General features: G+C 28.6%; 1 protein-coding gene across 1 annotated transcript in view; it reads right to left on the bottom strand.

Moving 5' to 3' along the window:
- LOC145248803 (uncharacterized) overlaps nt 1-13,408 on the bottom strand; it is a 2,668,808-nt gene that overhangs the window by 481,377 nt on the left and 2,174,023 nt on the right. Inside the window, exon 8 of the mRNA XM_080110455.1 lies at nt 3,298-3,579. Within this exon, the coding sequence (XP_079966581.1) occupies nt 3,298-3,579 (282 nt within the window). The remainder of the gene's footprint in view (nt 1-3,297; nt 3,580-13,408) is intronic.

Below are 13,408 nucleotides of genomic sequence, written 5' to 3'. Positions count from 1 at the left end.
ACCTGGACTCCACTCCTAATTGCAATTAAGCCGATATATCCTAGAGAATGAACTTCTGTTCATTTATTCAAATTTATATTTTTTCTGTGCATTCATTTTTATGCATTACGGAGCTTTCTTTTTGGTATTTCTTATGTCCTCAGATTTCTAATTCATTTTTTTTTTATCGAGCAATCTTATATAACATTATTATTGTTGGGATAGGTAAATAAATTGGTTATATTCATATTCTGGAATAATATTGCAACAGTATTTCTTTATGGCTCAAGGAATGGCTCTTACAATATTTTATGTGGACCAATGAAGCATGGTGACTCTTAATTTTAAGGTTAGGTTGGCATAAAAATAATTTGTTGAATTCATGCAGAGAAATTTAATTTTATGTTCTATTTTATTTATCTTGAAGACAATATTTTCATGTTACATATAAAAAATTATATCTAGAATATATAAAACTTTTTCATGCAATATTGTATATCTTGTGAGACTCGTTGTATTGTGTTTGCATGTGTACATTACACACATATATATAAAGTTTATGACGTGAAATGGTTAAATTTCAAATCAAAAGATTTTAATTATTCTATGTAAGATAAAGAATACATTTGATGTATTTGCTCTATCTTGTATATTGAGCCATCTTTATTTGGATAGGATAGTCATTATAGAATATTACTGCCAATAATATTTGTAAGACCTATAATCACAGGTTTCCATACCAGTTGATTGTTAGATAATTTTATTCTGAAGTGCAGAATATATATATATATATATATATATATATATATATATATATATATATATATATTCTGAAGTGTATGTATATATATATATTTTGAAGTATATGTATATATATATATTTTGAAGTATATGTATATATATATATTCTGAAGTATATGTATATATATATATTCTGAAGTATATATATATATATATATTCTGAAGTATATATATATATATATATATTCTGAAGTATATATATATATATATATTCTGAAGTATATATATATATATATATATTCTGAAGTATATATATATATATATATATATATATATATATATATATATATATATATACTTGTTTATTGTTATATAAACATGCTCACATCCCGCTGCTACAAACAGCCACTTGTTTCAATCAAACAACAGATATCATCAGGCAGCGACTTGACTATTCAAAAGTTCAATGAACTTTTGAATAGTCAAGTCGCTGCCTGATGATATCTGTTGTTTGATTGAAACAAGTGGCTGTTTGTAGCAGCGGGATGTGAGCATGTTTATATAACAATAAACAAGTATTATCAGCTCTTTTTATTGAGCACTATCTAACAACCTCGTTGAATTCATTAGTCCATTACTTTTGAATATAAAAAAAAACCCGAGTATATATATATATATATATATATATATATATATATATATATAATTTCAGGAAGTTTTGGACTACAAAATTTGATGAAATTATTTCTTAATAAATTAGTAATCTAATGAAATTATTTCTTAATTAATAAAAATACTGTTCTTTGTAAATTAGCTATGCATATGATATGTTGTATAATAATTTAAAAAATCATTTCATTTTTTCATTTTTAAATAGTAGTTATTATTTAATTTAGAACATCTTTTGTTTGTTTCAGATTTAATTTCCTAACAAATTAAAATAATTTAATTTCTACCTTCCATACATACATACATATTTTTTTTTTTTTTTTTTTTTTCACTGTTCTTCCAACTGAAACCAAAATTCCCTTCTTCCCTCATTCGTTTCTTAGTTTTTAATTTATCATTCTGACGTTTCCTCTTAGAGGGTCAGACGATAAGGCCTTAAGGAAATTTTAATAATTTCACCTGCCCATTTCTTGTTTTTTTTTTGGTATTTGAATTAAATTATGTTTCCTCTGAAATTTCTCCTTCCATTTTGCTGTACCAAAAATCTACTTATATATATATATATATATATATATATATATATATATGCATATATATATATATATGTATATATATATTTATGTATGTATATATATATTTATGTATGTATATATATATATATGTATATATGTATATATATATATATGTATGTATATATATATGTATGTATGTATATATATGTATGTATGTATATATATATATATATATATATGTATGTATATATATATATATGTATGTATATATATATATGTATGTATGTATATATATATATATATGTATATGTATGTATTTCCTAATTCTATTTTAGAATATAAGCTGTAATTACCACAATTATGACTTATTTTTATTATTTATCATTAAAATAAAATAAAAAAAGAACAAAGTATAGCGCTTATTGAGTAACGGAATATCTGATCGCCTAACTTTTTAAAAAAGTATGAATGATAAAAAATAAGTATTCGCTTAATATATATATATATATTATATAAATATATATATATTCTTTTTCCGTTTTCTATCTTTTTCTCTATGCTTTTTACTATAATTGTATAAGTTCTTTTTATGATATAATTTCGAATTAAAATGTTTCTTAAAAGTATACATATTTTTGCTAACTCTGTTCGTGTGAAAGATGGCGTCCATTTGTGAAAGTATACAGACTTTTATTTCCCTAATAAACCTGCATATATAAATGCTTTAATAATGTGAGATTTATCTTTTTTTATTTTTTTCATTTTCTAATATTTTGGACACGATTTTGGCTTTTTCTTCTGATTAGTCACACTCATAAAAATCCAAGATAGACAACCAAAGTGTGAAGAAATAGTCTCTTAGAAAAAAAATTTTTTTTTTAAATCGTCAAACCAACTGCTACTTGTTAAAAATGTCTTTTATATAATTTATACCACTACTAAGCTATACTCAAGTAAATAATGAAAGCAGACTAAGTACATAATATATTATCTTTCTTATAAGTATACATATATGAATTAGTAATTTATATATAAGTTAAAAACAAAGTGTGGTATGCTTCTGACCTATGAGCTGAAATTGCTCTCATTTAAACAAAGTGTTTTACAGCAATTTGTAAGCCAGTTTAGAACTTTGTTTGGGTTTGCTTCAACATTTTAGTACTCACTTAGTTTTTTTCTTCAACTTCCTTTCTTTTTTTCTTGTTCTGGACATATATATACCCCCACGTGGGGTTTATATATCCCAGAAAGAATGCAGAGAGAGAGAGAGAGAAAAGAGAGAGAGATAGAAAGTGAGAGATAGAGATAGAGCAGAAGAGAGTAGCAAAGTTGAGTTTTCTGTTAGGGTTATTTGCTTTCAATGAAGGGATTAGTCTACCAATCTTTGAATACCCACCTCTGACAATAATCTGAACAAGTGGCGAGGAAGGACCACTGCCTAGTGAGCTGACAGGCCGACAGCTGTAGCTGCCCGCATCCATGTTCTCTACATGGGACACGACCACTGTCCCGTTGGCCAGCAGGCGCAGTCGGTTGGAGGTAAAGTGTAGTTTGTGACCATTCTTGGTCCAGAATGTATCGACCACGGGAGGGTTGGCATCGATGTTGCAGACCAAAGACTGCTGATGTCCGAGAGCCCAGTAGAGGCGGTTGGGCATGTGCAGCATCTTGGGCAAATCTGGGGGAGGAACATAAGTAATAATAAGGTTAGCATCGTCTGTCGGAGTTGAGAAATTGTCTTATCCGATAAGGCAGTATCAGAAAGTGTGTGAGTTGGATTCTTAAGGTTGTTGTTAGCCGATTGGTGGGGTGGGGTTGCTTTTCTTCTGGAGGTGGGGACAGGGGAATTTGCAAGAGCAAGAATGATGGAGAGTTAGATGTCTAGTGGATGAAGACATCAGATGAAGTTGGTTTTGAAGGACAGAGGTTGAAAAAGTTGAATTGGGCAAGTCCACAGAGACATAGAGGAGCAAGATGAACAGTAGCAGTTTAAAATAAAATCAGCAAAATTAATTTTAATATTAAAGTGTAATTGTAATCATAATGTAGATTACTTATTCCAAGTTTGACATTTTTTGAAATTATTTGTTAATAAATGAGTAAAAAATATCAATTGATCTTTATAAATCAAATACGCATATATTCTTTTGTTTAATAATTTTAAAAATAATTCATTTTTTTATAAACATTTTTAATATTTTTAATTTAAAACATTCTTTTTGTTTGTCTTAGAATTCATATTTTTTGACAAGTTTTAAATTATTAATCATCTACATTCCATATATATATATATATATATATATATATATATATATATATATATATATATATAGCATTTTTTCTTGAAGATATATTTCGTTAAATAGTGCAGATGACTTTTGTCTGTATATTTTTTTCCTTGATCCTTTCTGGATGCCTGATTAATATCAGGGTTTCAACCTGAAATTGGCAGATTAATTTGCTGTACTCGTTGAGTACCCTAGTATTGTTGGTTCTTTCAAGCCATCTTCAGTGAATGGTTATCAAATAAAGAACATGTATTTTTAAATATTTAATGATGGCTTGGGCGGAAGCCATGTGATTAGTTTTAGTATTAATAGAGTATTAGCATGAAGGACTAATTAAGATGTTTTTACTGTTATGAGAAATAATTTTAATAATAGCTGGATTTTTAGGTTTTATGTATAAGGCTTCTAATATCTGTAGTCTTAGTTTGTTATTTTCATATTCTAATATAGTTGTATCGTTTACAAGAATGCTTCAAGGTTGAGGAAGAAGAATGATTAGTTTTTAGATGCGAAACAATATGCAAATACAAGCCATATGTATTATTCAATGAAATATAAAGTGTCAAGAGAAAGTATTAACCTCTAAATTCTTTTTTCTTTTTTTTTTTTTTTATAATTTTTATGGAAATCGCTCTAAACAAGGTCACTTGATATGAGGAGCTAAAAAGCAAAAAGCAAAAAAAAAAAAAAATAAAAAAAATACTGCTTCAAGGTCAAAATCTAGCCAACAATAAGTGTTAAACAAATAGATTTCGACCCAGAAAAACAGCAATTCTTCCCCATTTGTCAGAAACATCACTCATGGAATGTGAGGACTAAAAGACAAAATAAGGGAAGCGAGAGTTATGAAACTGCTGAAAGTAAACCCCAACTGCGAAGTAATGTTATTTTTTTTTTATTATTCTTATTTTTTTTTTTTTTTGCTTTTAAGGAAGATATATATATACCATACTTTGAAGTAATTGCGCCAAATGCGGGGGTAATTGCTCCAACTTAAAAAAGTGCTCTTTATATGCGTGGTTGCCAAAAGAGCACTTTTAGCTAGTTGGCGCAATTACCCCGGACTTGGCGCAATTACCCCGAAGTACGGTATATATACATAGAGAGAGAGGGTATTTAGGACTTGATGCTAATATAGTAGTAATAATGGCAAAATATTAAAATTACATTCGGTTAACAAGAAAAGCACAGTAAGGCGCAGGTCAGTTCAAAGTTGATGTAGAGAAGGGAAATGAGGAAGGGTCATGTAATTTTGTAAAAGTGTTAATAAGTATTGTCATGTGTCATAAAACTGCAGTCACATGTTATTATACAAAACAAATAAATCAATGAACATAAAATAATAAAACAAAGAAAAATAATAATGATAGATAAATAAAATGTCTCAACATAAATAAAAAAAAGTTACATGATTAGATGTATAAAAATAAAAAAACAACAACAAACAAAAGGTCAATAATTTTATATTTCTAAAAAATCTCAACCCAAAAAGAAATATTCAAATCACATAACAAATGTTAAAAAAATGTTTTCATTGAATATTTTTTTCAAAAGTGCTCAATGCATATGTAGAGCTATTATAAGTGAAATCATATAAACATTCATGTATTAATCTACGCTTCGCCGATGTTAATTGTTTCATCATGGATTTAATGTAAATTAATCCATATATATATATATATATATATATATATATATATATATATATATATATATATATATATTGCTTTTGTTTAGTAGAAAAAAATCCTACCGAGTGCTTGATTATTGAATAATAAGACCGTAATATTTTTTAATATTACAATGTTACAGAAGTTCAAATCAACATAGTATCTTAGGTTTAAAGCTAGGAGAGTTGACTCAGGCACAAAAGGTGCTGGTAGAAGTTTGCTGTTTTTAGCGAACTTCTCTCAGAAGACCACCCACTTCCCCATAGATCAAATATAACTGAAGAAAGGCAGCGAGTTGTCTATAATTATAATTAAACTTAAGAAAATCCAGTATTATTTAGCCTGTGTCAGACTTCCTAGCATGAAACCTAAGGTATCATTTTGATCTGTAATATTATATAAGTTAATTTTGCTATTGTTTTTTGTTAGCGATAGCAGCAGCATGATAACACTGTCATTGTGTTCATTTTTACCTAGCTAAGTGATATAGTTTAGCTCCCTTGCACACAAATGCCTGCATTAAGTCGCCCCTTTTGGTGGACGCATTTTTACTTGTATATATTTATATATTTTAATAATTGAAAAGAATTTGTTAAAGATTTTTTTTGAAATTTATTTAATAATTATTTATTGCAATAATATTTCATGGATAGGTTATATATATATATATATATATATATATATATATATATATATATATATATATATATATATATATATATATATATATATTAAACACATAAACATTAGATTTTAAATCTTATTTATAATGTTCTATGATGTATTGAGCACTCTTGAATATTGGTTGTAACTTCATTCTGTCAATATATATATATATATATATATATATATATATATATGCAGCATTTTAAAAAATTTAAACATGTTGAGTTGTAAATAATAGACAAATATTTTTATTGATTTTTCAAATATTCATGATAACAGTCTAAATTTTAGGCTTGCACTTATTCATGAAGAGGGCATAGTTTTAAATAATCTTTATAAAGATGTACCTTGAGTAGAATATTTTCCTGGTAGCAATTAATATATATAGTTAATATATACTATTGAATAGTTAATTGTCATGCAGTTATACTTTATTTAAACCAAGTAATCATAATTTTAAAAAATATTTCATTAATTAAATTCATTGACCAAAAAATGTATTCAAATATATGAAGCTAACATGAAAACCATACTTTAATCTTAAAATGCAAGAAATAAAACATTCTTTTCAAATTTAAAAATATCCAATGATTTTAAGTGTAAAAAAAGATATTTATAAATTCAAGATTTGATAATTAAACGGATATTCTTTGGCTACATCCACTGAAAATTGAAAATATTATTCCAAACTTAAGTGTGGCAGACCGAGGAAAAGAGATTTCAAACTTAAGCATAACAGACGGATTAAAATGCTTTTTCAAACTGAAGCATGACATATCAATAAAATGTTATTTGAAACTTACACGAGAAAGCCTTAAAGTAAATCCTATTTTGCATTTAAAGTGTAACAGACCAAAGAAAAAGGTATCTTAACCTTAAATATGATAGAAGATCGAAACTTCTATTTCAAACATAAGCATGACAGCCTCAAGATGAATCCTATTTCACACTTAAGCATGACAGCCTCAGGGTAAATCTTATTTCAAACTTAACCGTGCATTAGACACCTGGTGTTTCAAACCTGGTTAGTTCCATGGGGTGTTTATACACCCAAATACAAAAATGTTTATAGTGCTATTATTTTATAAAATATAGTTATCCTGCTAGTTCAGGATATATCTACAATCCCTGTTGAAGAGTTTGAATCACTTGAAGCTTGTTAATATTAATATAAAATAATACAATCAAGTATAAAACTAGGGGAGAATTTTAAAATCTTAGATTCATATGACATTTATTTAAAAATACCCACAGGACACACAAGTTTGTGTTATTTGTTAATATCTATGATGAACAGCAAATCTTTTCATAAAGTAAAATAACAAGAAAATGAATACGAGTTCATTACATAACCATTACCTTTCAATCTGATTCACAACTTGTTACTGGATTCTCACACTTTGTGCATCTCACAGTCATCTAACTGTGGTCATTGCAAACATGTTTCCCGCAAGTACTACATATTGTTTTCACCTTTCGATCTTTTGACCTGCCACAATATGCATATCTCTTTGCCTTGTAATAACTGTGAATTTGTCGAGAATTTACCAGCCACAGATTCAGGCAACAGTCTTTCCAGATATAACAGATACAACTGTGCCATACCACGTGTGCTATACCTTCACTGAGTCAGGAGAGGACTGGGAGGGAGGAAAAGAAATAAGTTGCCAACTGCGAATTATGAGTACTTAAAAAAAATTGGGGTCACAAAACACCCATGGGACTAACGCAGGGTTAAAGTTCTACTTTATTCCTCAAACGTTGTGTCAGTAAAGTAGTTAAGAACATAAGTTTTAACTCCCTTATCGACACAACTACGTTATATTATATATTTTTAGCAGTTACTGTATTACCAGGTTCCATAAAAAGAATTCATCTAGTTTGAGAGAGTTTCCAGCTTCCGACCGTTATTAGTCTTTCCAGATATAAGATAACAGATACAACTGTGCCATACCACGTGTGCTATACCCTCACCGAGTCAGGAGAGTACTGGGAGGAAGAAAAAGAACTAGGAATTATAAGTACTTAAGCAAAATCTTATTTCCAACGTAAGCATGAAATATCGACTAAAATGCTATTACAAACATAAGCATGATAGCCTCGAGATGAATTTTATTACACATTTAAGCATGACAGCCTCAAGTTAAAAACATTTCAAACGTAAGTGTGAAATATTGACTAAAATGCTATTCCAAATTTAAGCATAACAGCATATCATTTGTTTCCATAATGCATGTCATAGCTCATTAGCCAGGTTTCACTTCTATACTTCATCACATTGCATTCACATGTCTGATAAACTCTTGTAACGTTACATGACATTACACTTTACTTTAGTAACTCATAAAAATAAAACTGGAAATAAATAAATAAAAATCCGGGTCGGCATTTTTTCTCTCCCAACAAAAGTTTTTATTAATGTTATAATTATTTTGACACCGCTTAAAAAAGTCTCTCACCATCATCCATCTCGCCTGGCGTACACTTTTCTGCTCTGACCTAACACCGGCTGTAGCCAGCCATTTCTTTGCATTTACACGTCCATTTTCTTTGATGCTGACTTTGTTTCCCGAGCACATGCTGAATTTTGTCTCTTTTTTCTTCTCACGCACATTTCTTAATTTGCATATGTCTTTTTTTCGGCTACTGCTGCTGCTAATCTCTTCACAGCTAGCCATCTTTCCCACGTGGTCATATGCACTATATTTTACACTTTTTCCTTGATTGACAGTGGTAATGCATTGCTGGTTAGTAATGACAACAGTTTCCTAAACCTATCAAACATATATTGGAAGGTAACTGTGGTCAAGTGGTTAACGATATGGACTGACGATCTGGGTGTTCCAAGTTCGAATCCAGTTCGTTCCACAAAATCACTTTCACTTAAAATGTTGGCAACCTTCACGTGGTTCTTTCTATAAGTATCCGATGTTGTTCTAGAAAAAATTCTGACTAGAAAAATATCAAGGGAAACCAATGCCAACAATAGAATCACTTGATTCCCAAGATGTGATGAAGGTGATCAAATATGTATTCACTAACAGAAGAAACCACTTCCCTTCCATCCCACATACATAAAAGCAGACCTGTCTACCTAGTTTAATTTCTGTAAAGGTTAGATCTATCATCAGCCTCGTAAATTGCAGAGAAACTGAAGTAATTGAACAACGTGTAACACAATTATTATGTTCGAATAAGAATCGATTGAAGTATGACAAGAATGTGAGAACATCTACCGTGAGAAATACATAAAATTCTTTAAAAAAAAAAAAAAAAAAATCGAAAACTAGAATAAAAAAAAGCACGTGCGTCAATCGAATATAATAAAGATCGCATTGCTTTAGAATTCATTGAAGAAATGGATGAGAGAAAAGATAACGTCCACGAATAAAAGACTTATGTAATGAATGAAAAACACATCTTTAAAAAAAATATTTTTTCTGCATCTGATATAAAAGCGGTATATTATAAATAATTCCATTTGTTCTTTGTTATGCTCACAGTTAAAGGGCGAATAGAATTGCGATCAATGAGAAAAAATAACTATTATATAAGTAGCATCACCACAAACACACATGATTATATACTAGTCATCATCATCATCATCATCATCATTGGTTGAACGTCCGTTTTGACATATGCTGAACAGTTTTCAGAAATTGATTCCAAACTAACCTATCTCTGGCCAGGTTTTTAATTAATCATTCTTTCTTCAAAAGTCATGATTAACATTTCCTCCCATGCTTTCCTTGACCTTCTCTCGTCAACTGACTATGATACCTCAGTTGTTCTACATCTACTAACCCAAAAAATCTCAACCATACTTTCTTTGTGACCATACCAAGGAGATCTACCGTTGCACACACACACACACACACACACATCTTCCTATACTGTTCTGATTTAATCTTATTCTGACTTCATCAGATCGAAATCTGTCTTTAAAACTCATTCTACACATTGATCATATTTCTTTCCATGCAACGCATTTACTCAACTTTCACTGGTCAGGTTTTACTCGCATAGATCTTCACACTGCGTACACGTGCCTGATAGACTGTTTCTTTGGTTAAATACAGGCTATTTATTTTTTTAATACGATAAACTTTAAATCGACAACTCTTTTTTTTTTTTGTAATTGCATATTTAACAACTGCCGGTTGAAAATATCGAAATTAATATTTGGAATAAACCACATATTTGTACAATAAAATCATTTTTTCATTAATTTACTTTAAAGTTAGTCGTCTCTAAAAACACTATATATATATATATATATATATATATATATATATATATATATATATATATATATATACATACATACATACATACATACATATATATATATCATTTGTGATCATACTCATATAACATAAATGAATAACATCTTGAATTTGGAATATAGTTGTTTTGCCATCTGTTTTCATATAGTTTTCTGTAGTTTTATTTAACATACATCGAGCTTCATAAATAAAAAGATTGGTATAAATAAAGAGTGCAATAATTGAAAAGGTGTATAACCCTTATCCCTGATTAATAACCCTTATCCCTGGGTGCCTTCCAGGCCTTGATAAGTGGTGATCACTGTGTAAATATATATATATATATATATATATATTGCACTCTTTATTTATACTAATCTTTTTATTTATGAAGCTCGATGTATATATATATATATATATATATATATATATATATATATAAACTAAAAATTTAAAATACTTTCTGATTACAGAATGTATAGAACTGTAAACTTAAAGTCCATATAAATATTCGTATCAATATTTATAAGGCAATCCCAACCAGATAAAAAATGTTCTATATATATATATATATATATATATATATATATCACGGTTTGAACAATTAATCAGAATCGGAAGTTGGTAAAATAGAAACTTCTGAAGGTAGAAAAGTCTGTACTATCGGAAAAATTTTATCCTAGTTTTGGATTCCAAAAACGCTTCTTATATATATATATATATATATATATATATAATTTAAAACTTAATTTTCCATTGTTGGTACTAATGACAAACTGATAAGTATTTATTGATTTTAAATTACTAATAAAACGAGAATTTATAGATCATAATGAATTTAGATAAAACTGGCACCAAAAATATTGCCTGGTAAAAATGCCAAATGTAAAAATGGCACGAGTGGGTAAACAGGAAAAAAATGACATAAGTGAAAAATGTCGACAGAAATCTCACAATCTTCAGTAACTCCCCCCCCCAAAAAAAACCCCAATAAGTTTGTGAAATTAAAAAGAAAATTATATCTACATTTAAAAGTAGATGAGAGCTCCCAACTAAATACCACCCCCCGCCACTAAAAAAAAAAAATAGAATGACATTCTACATTTTAGGTTACTCAATGATTTTAGAATTGGAATCGGTAATTGTATCGGAATCAGGGACTTAAAACAGAATTATTAATTTTTATCGGAATCGGGAAAATATTGGAATCGTCCCTAATCGATTGGAATCGTCACTAATATATATATATATATATATATATATATATATATATATATATATATATATGTGTGTTTGTGTGTGTGTGTATTTATTTATAAACATTTGCTATTTTTTCTTGTTATCTGGTTGAACACGCTACTTCTCAAAAGAATTTGCAGCAGATGAAACGTGGTTGTACATATGTAGCAAATAATGTTTGCATAACTAAATACACTATAATTACGTTCTGCTTATCAATGGGCACTTTTTGATAAATACCGGATTTTCCAATGGATTTACATAAGGAAAAACAATGATACAATGATTATATTTACGTTATACATATATACATATATGTATATGAAAGATTAGAAACAACCAATGTATGAAGTACGATTAATTATGAGACCGTTTGTAACAAAAATTATTCACACTAAATTTAAAGAAGACCAAATTGTATTCAGCAGGAATGCAGTCTCTCAATATTGTGTTCCATGGACGGCAAGCCCTTGCCAAGAAAGCTAGGTACATGTAGGTCAAGAGGAAAGCACACAAACACGTACAGCCACACACACACACACACACACACACACACACACACACACACACACACACACACACACACACAGGTTCATTTATTGACACATACATGTAATTACTCACATATCATCGCACGCAATTAAAATCTTTGATGAAAGAAAATATGCACGTGTAGATGCACGCAGTTTCTGAGAAACACACAATCGTCTTAATGACTGAAAAGATGTGATTATAAAATTGCAAGAGTAAAATTTATCTATCTGTTGCTTCCAGTAATATATGTAACATATGTATATAATAAAGAATTTTATCATAAAAGATGTTATCAATTGATTTTTCTTGCTTTTTTTTTCTCTTTGCTTTTATCTCCTTTTGGTTGTCTTCACAAAAAGATAATTAACCTTAAAAGTTGCGCCATGAAATTATTTTTGCTTAAGACAGAAAAAAAGAAATCCATAAATCATGCGTTTTCTAAAATTTTAATAGAAAGTAAAAATGCTGCCTTTAGCTTACAAATCCATTGAACGCGATTAGACCTTAGGCAAGATGTCCATTTGGAACCAAAGAATAGAATCTTTCGCTTCCCTTCAAAAAGAAACAAAACTTTATTTTTACATGCATTTGCACAATTAAAATATGAAAATCAAGTTGTTGTTGTTTTTTTAAATAATTTTAATTTCTTTTGTCATCAGCATCTACTTCTATTATCTTCATTTTTTACTTTCATCATCATCGTCTATTTCTATATCCATCATCATCTCTTATGACCATTATTTTCTTATTTATCATCATATCTATCAGCATTTCTATCTTCATCTTTTTATTTTTCATGTTTATCATTATCATCTTTTCTTTCATCATCATCATCATCATTTTAT

This window comes from Euprymna scolopes, chromosome 27, assembly GCF_053919585.1.
Source record: "Euprymna scolopes isolate OS-2025 chromosome 27, ASM5391958v1, whole genome shotgun sequence".
In the NCBI taxonomy this organism is placed as follows: domain Eukaryota; kingdom Metazoa; phylum Mollusca; class Cephalopoda; order Sepiida; family Sepiolidae; genus Euprymna; species Euprymna scolopes.
Note: the sequence above shows the minus strand (reverse complement) of the source record. Positions and strands in the feature narration are given on the sequence as shown.